We start from the raw sequence: 22,763 nt of genomic DNA on the forward strand, positions 1-22,763 counted from the left end.
TTAAAATCCCTGCCTTTGCTGTCTTGAGGCTGTTCCTATGGACACATTCCTGGCCTCCTACCTTCCACACTACGTGCTGAAGGGCACTTGGGGTCCTAACCCTTTAATTATTATTTTCACTGGCAATGATGACATTAGTTGTGTATTCGCTAAATTTATCATAAATTATTCAAACCTGAAGCTCATTGACCCACCCTTGTCTAAAAGTTTTCTTTATTCTTTTCAGTTCTTTTCATGCCTTGCCCCTCTGTAATTTCCCTGAGACACTGAAAACTCTCCACTCCTCCAATTCCGATCTCCAGTGGTATTCTACATTAACTGTTGGTCGTCTTATCCCGTAAGAGTCCAAGTTGCTCTCTTGCTCTTTCTCTCTCTACCCCCCCACCCTATCTTTCCACGTACACCCCCACCTCTCCTCACTTTCAGCGCTCTTCATTAAAATTGACCCTTTTGAACAATCTGTCATGCTAAGTCCATTGGACTTAAAGTAATACTTAATAGTGCTAATATTTATGTAATATTTAGAAGGCATCTTGGTCTGCTTGGAGGGATTGGGGAAAAGAGCCTGTTTCCATGCTGTTTGATCTAAATTAAGGGTTGTTGGTAGGAGGATTTTGCAGGTCACAAACCCCAGAGGGGAACTGATGCGATGAATAACCAATTATAGTTTAGTTGCATGAACCTTGTAACAGTGGAAATGGGGGTAAGATTTTGTTGGAATGATTCACCTCTCAGTGCAAAAGACAAGTTGCTTTCACAGGTGTTTCACAGGTCCCACTACCCAGCCAGCCTGAGCTGGAGAAGGTCAGGATCTCAGGAATCTCCCTCTTGTCTCCAGGTTGCTGTTTCTAATGCTCCGGGCCAGACAAGATCGGGAGGGGCACAGCTACTGCTCCGTCCAGGGCTGTGAACGGGTCAAAGTGACTGCCATGATGGAGTCCTGGAGAGTAAGCAACTGCACATCCACTGCCTACCCCAAGTATTCGGCAGTTCCCAAAGCCAACGTAGCAATGCCACTGAAGAGCTCAGGGAAGTGTGAAAAGTGTGGAGCTTCTCAGGTAAGCCCTCCACTTCCTTCTTAACCCATACAAAATGTTGGAGGAGCTCAGCAGGCCAGGCAGCATCTATGGAAACGAGTAAACGGTTGACTTTTCGGGCCGAGGCCATTCATCAGGACTTCATCCTTAAACTTGGTTTACAGATGTGCATTTAGCCCAATAACCCCATGCCTCTGTAGGCAATCACTTTCATGAAAGTTTGTTATCTTGGAAGCATGGAATGCCCCAAACAATTTGCAAGCCATGAAATATTTCTGAAAGGCAACCAATGCTGAAATGTGGGAGAAATTCCAGCCAATCTGCGTGCGGTCAGAATGGTATTTGCTCAGTGACGTTAGTTAAGGAATGAATGTATGTACGTTACTGGGCAACGTTCAACACTTTTTAAAAAAAAAACCAATAGCTGTGATATCTTTTATGCCATCAAGTGACAACACCTGCAGCATCTGAGGTGTTATCACTTGTGTGCAGGAATGTAAACTGTCACATGTATTGAGGGAGTGCTGCTCACTTGGAGATGCTGTCTTTAAAAACATTAAGCTGAGCTTTGAAAGGTCATCAATCTGAAGCCTGATTTCTGTGTGTATCTCTTGAGCAGTTTCATCAACTCTGTCAATTGAAGGACAATATATTAGCTACTGTGTAGCCTGTATTACAGTCTATTTGATTGGGCTCCCATGAAGTACCTCAGCACGTTATGTGGCTGCAGTTCAAAACAGCAAAGTGGATCACAAAGACAACTGTAGAAATGCAAGTTAGTTTTCCCTTGCGCCTTATCTTAACTTGTGTGCTTAATGTGCTGTGGTTTGCAATCTGAATGGTTGAACTGTACGGTAACGGCTGACGTCACCTATGTCACAGCGATGGAACTACACCTGACCTGTGTCATTGAATGAGGGTGGGGGAAGTCTGCTGCTTGTCGGACATTGGCCCGTCTTGATTCATCAAACAGGCTTGGCTGTGCTGGTCCTTGCAAAGATTAAAAAGGTGACTGGTATTTGCCATCCTGTTCTAGATGGGAACTTGAAGAGGTTAGGGAGAAGGGATGAGATTGGCGGGTGTACTCCACCTTGCCTACTTTGAGGTCATCCTGTATTTCTCCTTGTTCTATTTGGAAGCTATTGTCACCCACTCACAGTAAGACACCTACAGTATATTAACTATTACAGGTTGACGCTTCTAATATGGGTTGTTACAGAAGTGACTTGCATTGTAAACAGTGATTCTCCCTATCACTTGTTGGTCTGGATCCACAAGTGAGTAGGTGCCTGATTTGTTATATTTGATGTCAACACTCCAACCTGTGATGTTTGGAGAGGTGATGTCGTTCTGACTGACTTTCTGATTGCCTGAGCCGGTCGTGAGGCTCTCCAGGTCTTTCGGTCCACTTGGCTCACACATTTGAAGGTTATATTCATGCAGACTTGAAGTGATGGGAGTCAGCAGGGATCTGTGGAGAGATGGGGCTGGTGGTGGGTGGGAATACACAAGCACAGCATCCAGCTGTAAGGAAAAACTGCGCACAGCCACGAGGCAGGATACTGGGGAGAGACCCATGCAAGCCTGCTGACTGTGGTGCCTACTTAAGGTCAGGAGTTTGGAAGGGTCCCTGCTGATTTTTGGACCAGGTGTGGGAAGGGTCTGGAACTAGTGGTGTAGGCATGTTCACCTCTCTATGTTGAGGTGCACTGACATTCTAGGCTACAGCAAGAACAATTGCATTGCTGCTACAGACCCAAGTTTTGGGAACATCTGTTATCCTGCAGCTTAAATTAAACCCAGAACTTTACCCCATCCTCAGGAGGTTCTGAAGCTCCTGACAGCTGAAGGATCACCTCTAAGACTTGCTCCTTGCAGGAATGTACTCAAATAAGTGTCTGGCCATCTGTTGTTGGAAAGATTTCACTCTCCTCATGCCAACCTAATCAAAGGCTGATCTGAGGGGATGGAGCATTGTGTTTGGCTGTAGAGATTAGGAATTGTTGACTTTGATGTGGTTTTCTCTACTTGGGGGGGAGGGCAGGCCCGAGCTTCAATTTTGCAGAGCATTAGGTAGACCTCTTTATGGCTGACACAGATACTGGGAAGAAAAATTTGGCTTCAGAGGTTCTCAAGTGTGTATTCGGGGAATGAATGATTCTTTGTCTTGGGTACTAGCTGCTTCTGTGTGGACCTGGACTATATTCCCTTAAGGTGAGAAGACTGAGGGCTTAATTAATTGTGATGTTTTAGATGATTAAATTGAGAGGATGGGGGAAAGAACAACAGTTTCATTTGGAGGGCAAGTCTAGAATAAGGGGTATAACTGTTAGGCGTAAAACGTGGAGGAACCATCACAAACTCATAATCATAGTCATACTTTATTGATCCCGGGGGAAATTTGTTTTCGTTACAGTTGCACCATAAATAATAAATAGTAATAAAACCATAAATTTTAATAGTAATATGTAAATTATGCCAGGAAATAGATCCAGGACCAGCCTATTGGCTCAGGGTGTCTGACCTTACAAAGGAGGAGCTGTAAAGTTTGATGGCCACAGGCAGGAATGACTTCCTATGATGCTCTGTGTTGCATCTCGTGGAATGAGTCTCTGGCTGAATGTACTCCTGTGCCCAACCAGTCCATTATATAGTGGATGGGAGACATTGTCCAAGATGGCATGCAATTTGGACAGCATCCTCTTTTCAGACACCACTGTGAGAGAGTCTAGTTCCATCCCCACAACATCACTGGCCTTACGAATGAGTTTGTTGATTCTGTTGGCGTCTGCTACTCTCAGCCTGCTGCCCCAGCACACAACAGCAAACATGATAGCACTGACCACCACAGACTCGTAGAACATCCTCAGCATCCTCCCACAACCCCTGATGATCCTATGATTTCACATGAGAGAATCCTTCAGGAAGGTGAGCCCATGGAAAACATCCAGCCCAGACCTGGGCTGATCAGCTGGCTGGAGTGTTGACTGATATGTTTAACCTCCCGCTTAGGCTCGCTTCAAGTAGGCTTCAATCTTACCATTGCTTAAGAAGAACATGGTAAGCTGCCTCAATGATTACCATCCAGTAGCACTAGCATCTACTGTGAAGAAGTGTTTTGAGAGGTCGGTGATGAAACACGTCAACTTCAACCTGAAAACTGATTTGGAACCACTCCAGTTTGCCTACTGGAGCAACAGGTCCATAGCAGAAGCCATTTCATTGGCTCTTCAATCAACCCTGGAACATCTGGGCATCAGGATGCTCTTATTCGACCACAGTCCGGCATCCAATACCATCATTCCCTCAAAACTATTCAATAAGCTTTAAGACCTTGGCCTTAATACCTCCTTGTACAATTGGATCCTCGATTTCCTCACTTGCAGACCCCAATCAGTTCAGTTTGGCAACAACATCTCCTTCACAATCTCTATCAGCCCAGGTGAATCACAAGGCTGTGTGCTTTACCCCCGCTCTACTCGCTTTGTACTCAAGACTGTGCACTAAGCATGGCTCCAATGCCATATTTGAGTTTGTTGATGACACCACTGTCAAAGGCCAAGTCAAAGGTGGTAGAGAATCAGTATATAGGAGGGAGATTGAAAATCTGGCTGACTGGTGCTACAACAACAACTTAATGTCAACAAGACCAAGGAGCTCATTATTGATGTCAGGAGGAAGAAACTGGAGGTCCATGAGACAGTCTTCATCGGGGGATCACAGCTGGAGAGGCTGAGTAATGTTAAATTGTTATAATTTTAGAGGACCTGTCCCGGGCCCAGTATACAAGTGCAATTAGGAAGAAAGCACAGCAATGCCTCTACTTCCTTAAGAGTTTAGGAAAATTTCATATGACATCTAAAACTTCTATAAATGTGTGGTGGAGAGTGTATTGACTGGCTGCACCACAGCCTTGTATGGAAACACCAATGCCCTTGAATGGAAAATCCTACAGATAGTAGTGGATGCAGCCCAGCCCATCACGGTAAAGCCCTCCCACCACTGAGCACATCTACACAGAGCAACATCCATCATCACCACCTAGTCATGCTCTCTTCTCACTGCTGAAATCAGGAAGAAGGTACAGGAGCCTCAGGATTCACACCACCAGGTTTAGGAACGGTTATTACCCCTGAACCATCAGGCTCTTGAACCAAAAGGGATAACTTCATTCAACTTCATCTGCCCCATCTCTGAACTGTTCCCACAACCTATGAACTCACTTTCAAGATCTCTTCATTTCATGTTCTCGATATATATTGCTTATTTATTGATTATTATTTCCTTTAATCTTTCTTTTTGTATTTGTACTGTTTGTCTGTTGTACATTGGTTGTCTGCCCTGTTGGGTGCCATCTTTCATTGATTCTGTTATAATTATTGGATTTACTAAGTATGCCCACAAGAAAAAGAATCTCAGGGTTGTATATGGTGACATATATGTACTTTGATATTCAATTTACTTAGAAGTTTGGACCTTCAATGTTCTGGTGAAGGACTTGGTAGGTTAATTAGCTACTGTAAATTGCCCCTGAGGTTTAGATGAATGATAGAATCTATGGGGGAAAAAAATGAAATTAATGTAGGATTAATGTAACCAGATTCTCGCTAGTCAGCATGGTCTTTGTTTTTCTTTGCTGCATGATTCTGTGACTGACATTTCGTCATAGAAAAGGGGATGGGGGGATTTTTGTCGAAAACCTGTGGAGGCTGGGAACATTTTGGGTAAGATTGATAGATTTCTAAGAAATGGATCACAGTTTAATGGAATGGTGGGATAGATCTGAGGGGCTGAACAGCCTCCTGCTATTGTTACGTTCAGCCAAGCTCTTAAATTCTCAGTCTGCATGGCTCAGCAAGTTGAGCAGCATCTGGTAGAAAAGGAATTTTGGCTTTTTCAAGTCAAAATCCTGCATGAGGATTTCAGATTTTTGAGCAAAATGTTGACAGTTCCTTTCTTCCCACAGATATTGCTTGACACGCTGAGTTCCTTCAGCAGACTGTTGCTCTAGATTCCAGCATCTGCATTCTCTGTTCTCTCTTGTTGTCCCTGTGTGCTATCTGAAGGGCATTAGCAAGTAAAGATCAGATTAGCCACTGAATTGTTTAAAGATCAGAACTCAATGTACCACCTGTTTGTTTTGCAGCTGACATTTACGAGTGATCCACATCAAACCTACCTCCTTGTACAGATCCAATCTCTTGGGAAAACTGGAATCCAACAAGGCCACATCAAGCCTTTCATTTCTGTAAGTATTCTTCAAGGTATTTGATCTGTTTCAGTGAACATTGGGAAGGAATTGGTTGTTGACTTCAGAAGGAGTAGCGGACCGCACGACCCCATTTACATCGGTGCGCAAGTGGAACAGGTCAAAAGCTTTAAGTTCCTCGGGGTCAGTATCACAAATGCCCTGACTTGGTCCAACCAAGCAGAGTTCACTGCCAAGAAGGCCCACCTTTACTTCCTGAGACAGCTAAAGAAATTTTGCCTGTCCCCTAAAACCCTCACTAATTTTTATAGATGCACCGTAGAAAGCATTCTTCTAGGGAGCATCACAACCTGGTATGGAAGTTGTCCTGTCCAAGACGGGAAGAAGCTGCAGAATATCGTGAACACAGCCCAGCACATCACACAAACTAATCTTCAGTCCTTGGACTCACTCTACACCGCACGCTATCAGAACAGTGCTGCCAGGATAATCAAGGACACGACCCACCCAGCCAACACACTTTTCGTCCCTCTTCCCTCCGGGAGAAGGCTCAGGAGCTTGAAGACTTGTATGGCAGGATTTGGGAACAGCTTCTTTCCAACTGTGATAAGACTGCTGAACGGATCCTGACCTGGATCTGGGCCGTACCCTCCAAATATCCAGACCTGCCTCTTGGTTTTTTTACACTACCTTACTTGCCATTTTTCTATTTTCTGTTTATGATTTATAATTTAAATTTTTAATATTTACTATCGATTTGTACTCCAGGGAGCAGGAAGCACAGAAGCAAATATAACTGTGATAATTGTATGTTCTAGTATCAATTGTTAGGCAACAATAAAGTATAAAGTATTTTAAAATCTTATGACAAGGTCCAAGATTAAGGGTAAGCCTGAAGCTACAGGGACAAACATGCTTTGATTGCTCCCTTTGTAGTCCTGTCTCGGCATTACCTGAGTGAAAATTGGCCCAGGTTCTCTTTGTTTAGTACTGCATGAAACACCAGAAAGATAAATGAGTGTGCTGTCAGATGATATGCTCTTGTTCAGCTCTGAGGTATAGTCAGTAGAGCTGCTATCTCATAACCCAAGAGACCCTGGTTCAGTTCTGATCCCTGATACTGTTTGTGTGGAGTTCGCATGCTGTCGCTGTGATCAAATGGATTTCCTTCAGCTGATCCATTTTTCCCCATATCCTGAAGACTGGTTGGTACTGTAAGTTGAGTAGAGTGTGTAGGTGAGTGAATAAGATTGTAGGGAGAATAGATTAGACAGAAAATCAATGGGGTGAATGGCTTACTTCTAAGTCATAAAGAAATATGGTGGCTTCTTGACTGTAAAAGGAAATGGGGAGGTTGTGATGGTAAAAGATTGTTAATGTGGGATGTACACTTAGTGGCCATTTTGTTAGGTACCTCCTGTACCTAATAAAGTGGACACTGATTATATTTCGTGGCCTTCTGCTACATCTGCCTTCATGCCCATCCTCTTCAAGGTTCAACATATGGTGCGTTCAGAGATGCTCTTCTGTGCAGCACCATTGTACTGAGTGGTAATTTGAGTTACTGTCATCTTCCTGTCGACTTGAAACCAGTCTGGTCATACTCCAGAGACCTCTCTCTTTAACAAGGTGTTTTTGCCCACAGAACTGCCACTCACTGGATGTTTTCTGCTTATTGCCCTATTCTCTGTAAACTCTAGAGTCTGTAGTGCGTGAAAATCCCAAGAGATGAGCAGTTTTTGACACCAACAGTCTTCTGACACAATCAAAGTCACTTAGATCAGATTTCTTCCCCGTTCTGATATTTGGGCTGAACAACTGACCATAGCTGCATGCTTTTATGCATTGAATAGCTAATCAGACATTTTCATTCATGAACAGGTGCACCTAATAAAGTGGCCACTGCATGTACAGTAGCATGCTAAAGTTTGGGCACCCCGGTCAAAATTTCTGTTACTGTGAATAGTTAAGTGAGTAGAAGATGAACTGATCTCCAAAAGTCATAAAGTTAAAGATGAAACATTCTTTTCAACATTTTAAGCAAGATTAGTGTATTATTTTTGTTTTGTACTATTTTAGAGTGGGGGAAGAAAGGAAAGGAGCACCATGCAAAAGTTTGGGCACCTCAAGAGATTTGAGCTCTCAGATAACTTTTACCAAAGTCTCAGACCTTAATTAGCTTGTTAGGGCTATGGCTTGTTCACAGTCATCGTTAGGAGAGGCCAGGTGATGCAAATTTCAAAGCTTTATAAATACCCTGACTCCTCAAACCATGTCCCAACAATCAGCAGCCATGGGCTCTTCTAAGCAGCTGCCTAGCACTCTGAAAATTAAAATAAATGATGCCCACAAAGCAGGAGGAGGCTATGAGAAGATAGCAAAGTGTTTTCAGGTAGCCATTTCCTCAGTTCATAATGTAATTAAGAAATGGCAGTTAACAGGAACAGTGAATGTCAAGGTGAGGTCTGGAAGACCAAGAAAACTTTACGAGAGAACTGCTCATAGGATTGCTAGAAAGACAAATCAAAACCCGTGTTTGACTGCAGACGACCTTCAGGAAGATATAGCAGACTCTGGAGTGATGGTGCACTGTTCTACTGTGCAGCGACATCTGCACAAATATGACCTTCATGGAAGAGTCATCAGAAGAAAACCTTTCCTGCATCCTCACCACAAAATTCAGCATCAGAATTTTGCAAAGGAACATCTAAACAAGCCTGATGCATCTTGGAAACAAGTCCTGTGGACTGATGAAGTTAAAATAGAACCTTTATGTTTGGAGAAAAAAGGATGCAGAATTTCATGAAAAGAACACCTCTCCAACTGTTAAGCACGGGGGTGGATCGATCATGCTTTGGGCTTGTGTTGCAGCCAGTGGCACGGGGAACACTTCACAGGTAGAGGGAAGAATGAATTCAATTAAATACCAGCAAATTCTGGAAGCAAACATCACACCGTCTGAAAAAAAAATGCTGAAGATGAAAAGCGGATGGCTTCTACAAAAGGATAATGATCCTAAACACACCTCAAAATCCACAATGGACTACCTCAAGAGGCGTAAGCTGAAGGTTTTGCCATGGCCCTCACAGTCCCCTGACCTAAACATCATTGAAAATCTGTGGATAGACCTCAAAAGAGTAGTGCATGCAAGATGGCCCAAGAATTTCATAGAAGTAGAAGTCTTTTGCAAGGAAGAATGGGCAAATATCCCCCAAACAAAAATTGATAGACTTAGCTGGCTACAGAAAGAGTTTACAAGCTGTGATACTTGCCATAGGGAGTGTTAGTAAGTACTGACCATGCAGGGTGCCCAAACTTTTGCTTTGGGCTCTTTTCCTTCTTTGTTATTTTGAAACTGTAAAAGATGGAAATAAAAAAAGTAATCTTAAAATATTAAAGAAATGTGCCATCTTTAACTTTATGCCTTTTGGAAATCAGGTCATCTTTTACTCGCTTAGCTATTCACAGTAACAGAAATTTTGACCAGGGGTGCCCAAACTTTTGCATACTACTATTTGTATAGTTCTATTTTCGACACTTTCACATGTTCGTCTAACTCTTAAACAAGGGATTCTTTTTCAACGTTCATTTTTAGTTGCACTGGAGTGAGATGGTGGATTTGTAAGTAATTTGTGTTCTGGTGAGTTTTGTCTGTGTTAAATTGGTCTCTACAATGCATGCATTCTCTAATGACCATCAAATCAAATAGTAAGCGTTGTGCTGAGCAGCTTGCAAGTTTCGCCCCGTTTCCGCCACCTTCGTAACATGCCTACAACTTAATGCGTCTTTGGAATGTGGGAGGAAACTCGAGCAGCTGGTGGAAACCTGCTTGGTTACGGGGAGAACATCTCCTTACAGGGTGTGGTGGGAAGTGATCCCTGATCTTACAGCTGGCACACTAAAGCAATGCGTTAACCGATACACTACTGTGCTATTCTATCTTATTAATTTATTATTTTACTATCTAGTTATTTTATTAATGTTCTTGCAATGTAATCCGATACTAGACAGAAAACTATTGTTGTCATTGACTTAGAAATAGAACAAAATTGCCTGTTTATTGCTTTTGCACAAACAACTGCAGGCATATATAGAGAGCCAGAGGAGTAAAAGTTGAGAGAAGATTTAATACTAATGTTTATATTCACGGGAGGGGAGTGTAATTACAAGGAATCCCTCTCCATTAAGTACTGGCACCATGTCACAATGAAGATGGAGAAAGCAGTGACAGCTGGAATACTAATCAGTGGTGCTCTCGGTTGTGGTCTAGGGTCACTTAGCTAAACATTACAGCTGATGGATTGGTGTACACTCAAGGCAAAAGGAGAATAGTGCCATAAACCTGTTTAAGAACCAGGAAAGATTTTACAGGAAAGTAGACGCTCACTCTTTTGATCTTGAATATCTACCAGTTGTGGTGAACATTTATGACTATATAAATATTTTAGCAGGAGTACTGAACTCTGCCCTTTCAGACTGTTTCACCATTTCTTATGATCATGGCCAATCTGTTTGCAACCTCTGCTCTACAGTCCTATCCATGCATTGTAGCCTTGCATCCCATTGCTTCCCCAGGGTCAGTGTTCTTGTTGGCCTTTGTTGGAGTGGACGATGTTAAGAGTGGTTGTTTGAGGTTTTAGCTCTTTGAGGTTTGTGAGACAAGGTGAAAGAGCTCTAGCTAGATTGTTTTTCACCCAGTTTATTTATTTGTTTACTTTATATTTGCACAGCTAAAGAAGTAGGGAGGCCAGGCAGGGTAGTTGAATGCTCCTCTTGTAGGATGTGGGAAGGCAGGGAGACTTCTAGTGTCCCTGATGACTGCACGTGCAAGGCAGCCAACCTGCTGCTTCTAACAGTCTGTATTAAGGAGTTGCATGCACTCTGGATCATTCAGGAGGCTGAGGGGATTGATAGGACATATAGAGAGGTAGTTACACCCAAGGTGCAGGACACAGGAGACTGGGTGACAGTGAGGAAGGGGAAAGGGGTTAAACAACCGGGCCAGAGTACCACTGTGGCCATCCCCTCAACAGCACTTTGGATACTGCTTCCAGGTGCCAGGGACAGGACATCCCAGATCAAGTCCTCAGCATTAAGTGGGGGGGTGAGCAACCAGAGGTTGTGATCCATGTGGGTACCAATGACATGGGTAGGAAGAGTATTGAGGTTCTGCAAAGTGGATTTGGGGAGTTTGGTGCTAAGTTAAAGGTGAGGACCTCCAGGGCTGTGATCTCAGGATTGCTACCCTACCATGGGCTAGGGAGGCCAGAAATAGGAAGATTATACAGTTTAACACATGGCTAAGGAGTTGGCATAGGAGGGAGACATCAGATTGTTGGATCATTGGGCTCTCTTCCAGGAAGGTGTGACCTGTACAGGAGAGACGGATTGCACCTGAACTGGAGGGGGACTAATAACCTACCAGGAGGATTTGCTATTGCTGTACAGAGGGGCTTAAACTAGAGTTGCAGGGAATGGGAATCAAGGTGCTAGAACAATTAGTGGCAAGATGTTGTGAAGACCTTGGACTAAGTCAGGAATCAAAAGATTGAGCATGGTGTGACGAATGTCCAGGGCTGCTGTATTTCAATGCAAGAAGTAGCGTAGGAAAGGCAGGCGAGCTCAGGGCATGAATCAACACTTGTAATTATGATATTGTAGCCATTAGTGAGACTTGGTTGCAGGAGAGGCAAGACTGGCAGTTCAATATTCTGGGGTTCTGTTGTTATAAATGTGACAGAGTGGGGGGGATTAAGGCGGGGAGGGGTGGTGTTACTAGTCAGGGAAAAAGTCACAACTGTACTCAGTCAGGACAGTGGAGAACTTCCCTAGTGAGGCTTTATGGATGGAACTGAGGAATAAAAAAGGAACAGCCATGTTAATGGGGCTATATTATAGACCACCCAACAGTCTGAGGGATTTAGAAGAAGAAATCTGTAGAGAGATCACAGTCTGTTGCAAGAAACATAAGGTTGTTATCGTAGGTGATTTTAACTTTCCACATATTGACTGGAACTCCCACACTGAAAAAGGACTAGATGGGATAGAGTTTGTCAAATGTGTTCAGGAAAGTTTCCTTTATCAGTACATAGAAGCCCTAATGCGAGAGTGTGCGATACTTGATCCTCCTATTGGGGAATGGGACTGAAGGAGACAGAAGGGGAGCATTTCGCATCTAGTGATCATAATGCCATTAGTTTCAAAGTGAATATGCAAAGTGATAGGTCTGGTCCGTGGGTTGAGATTCTAAATTGGAGAAGGGCCAGTTTTGATGGTATCAGAGAAGATCTGGCAAGTGTGGATTGGGACAGGCTGTTTTCTGGCAAAGGTGTACTTGGTAAGTGGGAGCCGTTTAAAAATGAAATTTTGAGAGTACAAGGCTTGTATGTGCCTGTCAGAATAAAAGGTAAAGATACCAGGTTCAGGGAACATTGGTTTTCAAGAGATATTGGTCCTGGTTAAGGGAAAAAAGGGGTATGTAGCATGTATAGGCAGGTGTGAACAAATGAGGTACTTATGAAGTATAAGAAATGCAAGAGAACACTTAAGAAAGAAACTGGGAGGGCTAAAAGAAGAATGAGGTTACCCTAGCAGACAAGGTGAAGGAGAATCCTAAGGGATTCTACAGATATATTAAGAGCAAAAGATTTGTCCTCTGGAAGATCAGAATGGTAATCTATGTGTGGAGCCAAAACAGACAGGGGATATCTTAAATTGATTTTTTGCATCTGTATTTACTTGGGAGGCAGACATAGTGTCTATAGAAGTGAGGCAGCAGTGAGGTCATGGACCCTAAATAGGATTGAGGCAAGTTAAGGTGGATAAATTCCCAGGGTCTGACAAGGTATTCCCTTAGACCCTGTGGGAGGCAAGTGCAGAAATTACAGGGCCCTTAGCAGAGATATTTAGAACAGGTGAGGTACCAGAGAATTGGAGGATGGCTAATTTTGTTCCACTATTTAGGAAAGGCTCTAAGAATATACCAAAAAATTATAGGCTGGTGAGCCTTGCATCAGTAATGGAAAAGTTTTTGGAAGGTATTCTCAGGGATCAGATGTATGAGAATTTAGATAGACATTAGGGATAGTCAGCATGGCTTTGTGTGTGGTAAGTCATGTCTAACCAATCTTGGAGTTTTTCAAGGAAGTTACCAAGAAGTGGATGAAGGTAAGGCAGTGGTTGTTGTCTACATAGACTTTAGCAAGACATGTGACAAGGTCCCGTATGGGAGGTTGGTCAAGAAGGTTCAGTTGCTTGGAATTCAAGATGAGGTAGGAAACTGGATTACACATTGGCTTTGTGGGAGAAGCCAGAGTGTAGTAGTAGATGGTTGCCTCTCTGACTGGAGGCCTGTGACTAGTTAGCGTTGCAGGGATTGGTACGGGTCCATTGTCATTTGTCATCTATATCAAGATATGGATGATAATGTAGTTAACTGGATGACACCAAGATTGGAGGTGCAGTGGACAGTGAGGAAAGCTATCATGGCTTGCGTCAGCTGGAAAAATGGGCTGAAAAATGGCAGATGGAAGTTAATGCAGATAAGTGCGATGTGTTGCAGTTCAGTAGGACCAACTAGGGTAGATCTTACACGGTAGAACATGGAGGAATGTGGTAGGACAAAGGGATAGGGAATAATTAATTGAAAGTGGCATCACAGGTAGATAGGGTCATAAAGAAAGCAAATCAAATTATTGAGTAGAGTAGATAGGATGTTATGTTGAAGTTGTATAAGACGGTGAGGCCTGATTTGGAGTATTGTGTGCAATTTTGGTCACTTACCTACTTTAAAGATGTAAATAAGGTTGAAAGAGTACAGAGAAAATTTACAAGGATGTTGCTGGGACTGGAGGATCTAGGTTATAAGGAAAGATTGAATAGGTTACGACTTTATTCCCTGGAACATAGAAGATTGAGAGGAGATTTGATGTATACAAAATTATGAGGGGTATAGATAGGATAAATGCAAGCAGGCTTTTTCCACTGAGGTTGGGTCGGACTACAACTAGAGGTCATGGTTTTAAAGCTGAATGGTGAAAAACTTGAGGGGAACATGAGATAAACTTCTTCTCTCAGGGGGTCATGATAGTGTGGAATGAGCTGCCAGCACAAGGGGTGCAAAATTTCAAAATTGATAGCAGAGATATGGAGGGCTATGGTCTGGGTGCAGGTTGATGGAACTAGGCAGTTTAAATGGTTCAGCATGGACTAGATGGGCCAAAGGGCTGTTTCTATACTGCACTTTTCTATGACTATGTATTCTGCTTTCAAAATATTCAAAGTCGTTCTAACAAATTCTAACTCTCTGGGAGAAAATGATTCACCTCTTCTGTTCTAAATACTCAACCTGCTTAGAAAACAGTAACTTCTGCTTTCAGATTCCACCTTAAGAAGAAACATTTTCTCCACATCCACACGTTGAGACCACTAATGATCTCTTATTTCAATCAATTCCCCATTCACTCTTCTAAACTTCAGAAACTATTCTAGCCTGTCCAACGTTTTCTCTTAAACGACTATTCCAAGCCTTGGTCTAGGACCATATATGACGTACAAATGCGGAAATATTTCACCTCAAATATGAAAATTAATATAGTACTCCAAAAGTGGCCTCACTAAAGCCCTATATAATTGAAGTAAAAGGTCCCTACCTTACTATTCAATTTCCCACATAATAAGAATAACATATTATTAACTTTCTTAGTTACTTGTTGTACCTGTGTTTAATCTGTTGCAAATCATACACAGGACACCCAGAGCCCTCTGTAGATTGGAACTCTTATCATTTTGATGGCCTGTTTGTTTTTTTTTGATCTTGCATGCCAAAGTAGACATTTTACATTTCTTCACATTATGCTCCATTTGCCAAATCTTTGCCCAGTCATTTAGCTTTATCTCTATAATTTTAGTGATTTCCTTATGTCCATTTCAATTTGCCTTCCTGCCTGTTTTTGTGTCACCAGCAAATTAGCAACCATACTTTCAGTGCCTTCATCCAAGTCATCACCCTGGGTCCAGTCCTATGGCACAGAAAAAGATCCATTTTTGGCTCCTCTATTTTATGTTAGGCAATCAATCTTGTATCACGATAATATCTTTTACAGTCTTTCTGCTTCAATCATCTTTGGTATGGAAATTTGTGGAAGCTTATCCAGTGCTTCTAGAAATCTCTATCAAGTACATGCACCAATTCTCCTGTATCTACAGCACATGTTACTACTTCAATGAGTTCCAATAAATGAAATGCTTTGCCTGTAGGTGAATGGCACCAAGTTCCCATTCTCGGAGAGATTTTTCATGGTTACAGTCGATGCCTGCAATGGAACGGTTACCAAAAATGTATCTTTCTCCAAAGCTGATGCAGTGATGGCCCATTATCTGGAGACTGGGATTTCACAAAGGTAAGACAACGAGAACATAGCTGTTCGTTTTAATTTGGGTATCTCTCGATGCCAGAAATCACTGCCTATTCTAATTGTCCATGGTGCATTTTATAAGTCACCTCAGTCTGGTATGACCATCAGCAGGGGTAAATCTTATTCTCCTGATTCATTGGTTCTTTCACATCCCCCCTTCTTCCCCAAACACTCAGCCTTCCCACATTGTCCTGTTTCATTCCCCTCTACGTGGTTCCATCTGCCTATCACCCCACACTTAACCTACTGTGCCTCCTATCCCCTTCAGTCTGTCCATCCTTATCTGGTTCCACTTACCAGATTCCAACACCTGTACCCTCTTCAGTCTCCACCTACCATTTTCTCTATCTCTACCTCCATCTGCCCATGAGTCAGACACACCAATCACCCCCGCCCCCGCATTTCACTCATAGGCATTCTATAAATTTCTTCTCTTGGAATCCAGTACCAAACTGATTTTCCCCTATCTACCTACATATTAAAATCCCCCATGACCATCATAATATACTATTTTTACATACCTTTTCTATCTCCCTTTGTAATTTGTACCTCACATCCTGTTCAGAGGCCTAAATATAAATTCCCATCATGGTCTTCTTACGGTTGCAGTTCCTTAATTCTACCCAGAGGGCAGTGTTATGATAATTGTGGGGGATTTTAACATGCGAGTGGATTGGGAAAATTAGGTCGGCACTGGATCTCAAGAGAGAGAATTTGCAGAATGTGTTTGAGATGGCTTTTTAGAACAGCTTGTTGTTGAGCCCAATAGGGGATCGGCTGTACTGGATTGGGTATTGTGTAATGAACCAGAGGTGATTAGAGAGATTGAGGTGAAGGAACCCTTAGGAGGCAGTGATCATAACCTGATTGGGTTCACTGTGAAATTTGAGAAAGAGAAGCCAAAATCCGATGTGTCGGTATTTCAGTGGAGTAAAGGAAATTGTAGTGGCATGAGAGAGGAACTGGCCAAAGTTGACTGGAAAGGGACACTAGCGGGAAGGATGGCAGAGCAGCAGTGGCTGGAGTTTATGTGAGAAGTGAGGAAGGTGCAAGACAAATATATTCCAAAAAAGAAGAAATTTTTGAATAGAAAAAGGATGCAACCGTGGCTGACAAGAGAAGTTAAAGCAAAGGAGAGGGCATACAAGGAAGCAAAAATTAGTGGGAAGACAGAGGATTGGGAAGTTTTTAAAAGCTTACAAAAGGAAACTAAGAAGGTCATTAAGAGGGAAAAGATGAACTATGAAAGGAAGCTAGCAAATGATATCAGGGGATACTAAAAGCTTTTTCAAGTATATAAACAGTAAAAGACAGGCGAGAGTAGATATGGGACCAATAGAAAATGATGCTGGTGGAATTGTAATGGGAGATAAGGAGATGGCAGAGCAACGGAACGAATATTTTGCATTAGTCTTCACCGAGGAAGACATCAGCATTATACCAGACACTCAAGGGTGGCAGGGAAGAGAAATGTGCGCAGTCACAATTACGAGAGAGAAAGTATTCAGGAAGCTGAATAGTCTAAGGGTAGATAAATCTCCTGGACCAGATGGAATGCACTCTCGTGTTCTGAAGGAAGTAGTTGTGGAGATTGTGGAGGCATTTGCAATGAGCTTTCAAAAGTCAATAGATTCTGGCATGGTTCTGGAGGACTGGAAGATTGCAAATGTCACTCCGCTAATTAAGGGGGCAAGGAAGCAAAAAGGAAATTATAGACCTGTTAGCTTGACGTCGGTGGTTGGGAAGTTGTTGGAGTCGATTGTCAAGGATGCGGCTGTGGAGTACCTGGAGGCATATGACAAGATAGGCAGAACTCAGCATGGTTTCCTTAAACGAAATCCTGTCTGACAAACCTATTACAATTTTTTTGAGCAAATTACAAGTAGACTAAACAAGGGAGATGCAGTGGATGTTGTGTATTTGGGTTTTCAGAAGGCCTTTGACAAGGTGCCGCACATGAGGCTGCTAAACAAGACAAGGGCCCACGGAATTATGGGAAAGTTCATACATGGTTAGAGTGTTGGTTGATTGGCAGGAAACAGAGAGTGGGAATAAAGGGATCCCATTCTGGTTGGCTGCCAGTTACCAGTGGTGTTCCACAGGGGTCCGTGTTGGGGCCGCTTTTTACGTTGTACATCAACGATTTGGATTATGGCATAGGTGGCTTTGTGGCTAAACTTGCTGATGATACTAAGATATGTGGAGGGGCCGGTAGTGCTGAGGAAACAGAGTCTGCAGAGAGACTTGGATAGATTGGGAGAATCGGTAAAGAAGTGGCAAATGAAATACAATGTTGGAAAGTGTATGGTCATGCACTTTGGTAGAAGAAATAAACAGGCAGACTATTATTTAAATGGGAAGAGAATTCAAAGTTCTGAGATGCAACGGGACTTGAGAGTCCTCGTGCAGGATACCCTTAGGGTTAACCTCCAGGTTGAGTAGGTGGTGAAGAAGGCGAATGCAATGTTGGCATTCATTTCTTGAGGAATAGAGTATAGGAGCAGGGATGTGATGTTGAGGCTCTATAAGGCACTGGTGAGACCTCACTTGGAGTACTGTGGGCAGTTTTGGGCTCCTTATTTAAGAAAGGATGTGCTGACATTGGAGAGGGTTCAGAGAAGATTCACTAGAATGATTCTGGGAATGAGAGGGTTAACATATGAGGAATGTTTTACTGCTCTTGGACTGTATTCCTTGGAGTTCAGAAGAATGTTGACAGAGCGAATGTGGCAAAGTTGTTTCCCATGGTGGGGGAGTCTAGTATGAGAGGGCATGACTTAAAGATTGGAGAGCGCCCATTCAGAACAGAGATGCGAAGAAAAGGGTGGTGAATCTGTGGAATTTGTTGCCATGGGCATCAGTGGAGGCCAAGTCATTGGGAGTATTTAAGGCAGAGATTGATAGGTATCTGAGTAGTCAGGGCATCAAAGGTTGTGGTGAGAAGGCGGAGGAGTGGGACTAAATGGGAGAATGGATCAGCTCATGATAAAATGGTGGAGCAGACTCGATGGACTGAATGGCCGACTTCTGCTCCTTTTTCTTATGGTCTCCCTCTCCCTCTCCCTCTCCCTCTCCCTCTCCCTCTCCCTCTCCCTCTCCCTCTCCCTCTCCCTCTCCCTCTCCCTCTCCCTCTCCCTCTCCCTCTCCCTCTCCCTCTCCCTCTCCCTCTCCCTCTCCCTCTCCCTCTCCCTCTCCCTCTCCCTCTCCCTCTCCCTCTCCCTCTCCCTCTCCCTCTCCCTCTCCCTCTCCCTCTCCCTCTCCCTGCCTTTTCAATATGTTGTGTATTCTTGGATGATAAGCTTCCAGCTGTGATTCTCTTTCATCCATGTGATGCCCACAATGCCATACCTGCCAATTTCTAACTGCGCTACAAGATAATAAGACCATAAAATATAGGAGCAGAATTAGGCCATTTGACCCACAGACTCTGCTCCACTATTTCATCATGGCCTATCCAATTTTTCCTCTCAGCCCCAATCTACTGCCTCCTTCCTTCCCCACCCCCCATATCCCATCATGCCTTGACCAATCAAGAGTCTATCAACCATTGCCTTAAATATTCATAAAGACTTGGCCTCCACAGCTGCCTATGGAAAAGAATTCCACAGATTCACCACTCTGGCTAAAGAAATTCCTCTTCATCTCTAAAAGACGCCCTCTGTTCTGAGGCTGTGACCTTTGGTATTAGTCTCTTCCACCATAGGAAACAGCCTCTCTGCGTCCACTTTATCAAGGCCTTTCACTGTTCAAGAGGTTTCAAAGAGCTTGCCCTTCATTCTTCTGAATTCTAGTCAATACAGGCCCAGAGCCATCAAACACTCTTCACATGACAAACCATTCAATTCTAGAATCATTTTTGTGAACCTCCTTTGAAACCACTCCAGGTTCAGCACATCCTTTCTAAGATAAGGGGCCCAAAACTGTTCATAATACTTTGAAAGGCTTCAAATTCTCAACATTGCATCCTTGCTTTTATATTCTAGTCATCTTGAAAAGAATGCTAACATTGCATTTGCCTTCCTCACCACAGACTCAACCTGCAAATTAACCTCTAGGGAATCCTGCATGAAGAGTCCCTAGTCCCTTTGCACCTCAGATTTTTGCATTTTCTCTCCATTTAGAAAATAGTCAACTCTTTCATTTCTTCTACCAAAGTGCGTGATCGTACCCTTCTCGACACTATATAATATCATCTACCTTGTCTGTAAGATCGTCTACCTTATTACATACACTGCATGCATTCAAATGTATCTTCAGCAACACACACAAAATGCTGGAGGAACTAAGCAGGCCAGGCAGCACCTGTGGAAACAAGTAAACAGCCAACATTTTGGGCTGAGACCCTTCTTCAGGGCTGGTGCATGTTGCTTTGGATTTCCAAAATCTGCAGATTTTCTCGTGTCTGTGATAACACCTTCAGTCTTGTGTTCACCAACCTTTTCAATTTTGTTGTCTTGTTACCTGGAAGTGATTTCTTAACCCTTTCTAAACCTTTTGTTTCTCTTTTTGACTTCTGGAGACTTCTATAACCTCTCCTGCACTTTGCTTCCTGTTATTTTATCCATACTTTCCCAAGCTGTTGAACCCACCCTGTACTATTTAGTTTAAAGCTCTATCCACAACCCTAGTTATGCCATTCAACAGGAGCTTTGTCCCAGCATGGTTCAGATGGATTAGAACAGCTCCCTCCCCCAGTACTGATGCCAGTGTCCCACAAATTCAAACCCACTTTGTCCACACCCATCTTCGAGCCTTGCATTTAGCTCTCTGATCTTTAAGTCGTGTGCCAATTTGCACGTGTCTCAGGTAACATCCCATGTTATTACCTTTTTTGGTTCTGCATTTTAATTTAGTCCCTAGCTGCAAAGTTGGATGTTCTTTCAAAGTCCTATGATCTACCCCTTTGCGGAGAGGTTCAATAACTTCTTTTTGTTATGTTCTGGGTAGTCACATGTTATTGGACTCTCTATTTGGCAATGTAAATTGTGTTTCCTTTTCTAGGTCAATTGTTTTATTGGGTTCAAGAGATACCATCAGTGGGGACATTGATGCCATTTCTGAGAGACTGGTCTCATTGGGCACTGCAAAAGCTGCAAAACTTCACAGAAAAGGTTTGTGTCCTCATTCTAATAAACACTTTTGGAAACGGTTTACAGTATACTCATGAGAAGTACTGTATATTTTGATTCATTTTTCAGTTGCATGTGCCCTAAGGAGGCTGGTGTTTTCAGCCATCCATAACTGCACTTGAGAAGTTAATGACAACCTCTGCCTTGAACCACAGCAGTTGCTGTGGTAATGCTGTTATTGGCTTTGGAAATATAACACTTTAGACAGGCAGAATGATGCTTGAACAAGAAAGGACAACCTCTTCTAAAATTTGTTGAAAGTATTCTCTTAACACTAAACAATTCTGCAACTTTATAATCTTGGGACAACCTGAGTTTAACAGGTAGTCACTACTACAGTATATAGTAAGAAACAGTGCAGCCAGGTTGCACACAGAAAATCCCTCAATATCATAGAACTAAATAATTATTTATTGAGATAGAGCATGGAATAGGCCCTTCTGGCCCTTCAAACCAAGCCGCCAGTAATCCCCAGATTAAATCCGAGCCTTATCACGGGGCAATTTACAATGACCAATTAAACTACAAACTGGTATCTCTTTGGACTGTGGGAGGAAACCGGAGCACCTGGAGGAAACCTACATGGCCAGAGGAGAATGTACAAAGTCCTTGCAGGCAGTGGTGGGAATTGAACCCAGGTCACGGGTACTGTAAAGTGTTGTGTTATCCACAACATGACCTTGCTGTCCCATAATGTTTTCTGATAGTTGAGGAATGAATATTTTCCAGGGCACTGGAGAGAGACATGCCTGAAAAGTGGCCGCAGGGCATTCATCCATATGTACAGGACCTCTTAAGCCCCTTGATTTATGGCACCTCTGAATGTGTAGCACTCCCTCAGCATTGCATTGGTCACTGTCGGCCACCATTTTATATCCAAGCTTCTGGGATGGGGCTTTCAATCCAACCTTGATTTGATTGCCTTTCTTTCAGCATTCCCACAGAGGAATGAATAATATAGAAAAAATATACTATGTTCAAACATTCTAAGTACGTTAGCAACAAACAAAATGTTGGAGGAATTAAGTGGGCCAGGTAGCATCTGTGGAGGGAAATAGATTGTAATCATTTTGGGCTGAGATCCTTCATCTGGACTGAAAGATGGAGGGGTGACGGCCAGTGTAAATAGATGAGGAAAAGTAGTGAGCAAGTGATGGCAAGCCTCTAGGTGGATCCAGGTGATGAAGGAAGAGTGGGAATAATGACAAGTCTGGGCAGTGAAAGGTTGAGGTAACAAAGGGCTGAAGATTGATAGAATCTGATAGGAAAGGAAAGTGGAGCATGCAGTTAAAGAAGGGAAGTGGGGTGGGCAGATAGGAATTGGAGGGAGAAGGGATTCAGATGGAGAAGCTGATGGGCAGATGGAGTGGGTGGAGGGGGAACTGAATCAATCAACGGGAGAGAAAAGGAACAGAGGCAACAGTGAAACTGGAGAATTCAATGTTAATGCTGGTGGAATACAAGGTGCTGTCCCTCTATTTTACATTAAGCCTTGCCCTGGCATTGGAATAACAGTGGTACAGTTACTGTCTGACTTGTTGCATAATGTTTTTCCAGCATATTGCTTGTTGCTGCAGATTCCACCATCTGCAGTGTCTTGTCTCTATTCCACCTATCACTGTCTAAGTAGCTTTAATATTTACAGAGAACATGGTCCTACATTATGCTCAAAACAGTTATAAAAACAAATTTATTGAGTAGTGCTCCAAATTTTCCTGATTTTGTTTTGAATATTGCTTCACAACTGAAAATAATGTTTTCTATCTAAGTATACAAAAAGTTTTGATAAAGGAGAGTTAATGTTGAGTGAGCATTTAATGGTTGGAAATTGTATGTAAACTGCTTATTACAAGCACAGTATAAAATACAATTAAAATGTTCAGTGGGAGTTAAAATCCCAGGCTGAGCCTGTCAGTACCTGAGAACAAGGAACAATTATAATTCAGGTAGGTGATCTTAGCAATAATATCCA

The 22,763-nt window shown here is 42.8% G+C and overlaps 1 protein-coding gene across 1 annotated transcript in view; it reads left to right on the forward strand.

Annotated features, from left to right (window-relative positions):
• cemip2 (cell migration inducing hyaluronidase 2) overlaps positions 1-22,763 on the forward strand; it is a 114,983-nt gene that overhangs the window by 90,825 nt on the left and 1,395 nt on the right. The window contains exons 20-23 of the mRNA XM_063049026.1: positions 839-1,058; positions 6,184-6,285; positions 15,505-15,647; positions 20,664-20,773. Coding sequence (XP_062905096.1) covers positions 839-1,058; positions 6,184-6,285; positions 15,505-15,647; positions 20,664-20,773 — 575 coding nt within the window. The remainder of the gene's footprint in view (positions 1-838; positions 1,059-6,183; positions 6,286-15,504; positions 15,648-20,663; positions 20,774-22,763) is intronic.

Source organism: Mobula hypostoma, chromosome 5, assembly GCF_963921235.1.
Source record: "Mobula hypostoma chromosome 5, sMobHyp1.1, whole genome shotgun sequence".
Classification (NCBI taxonomy): Eukaryota; Metazoa; Chordata; class Chondrichthyes; order Myliobatiformes; family Myliobatidae; genus Mobula; species Mobula hypostoma.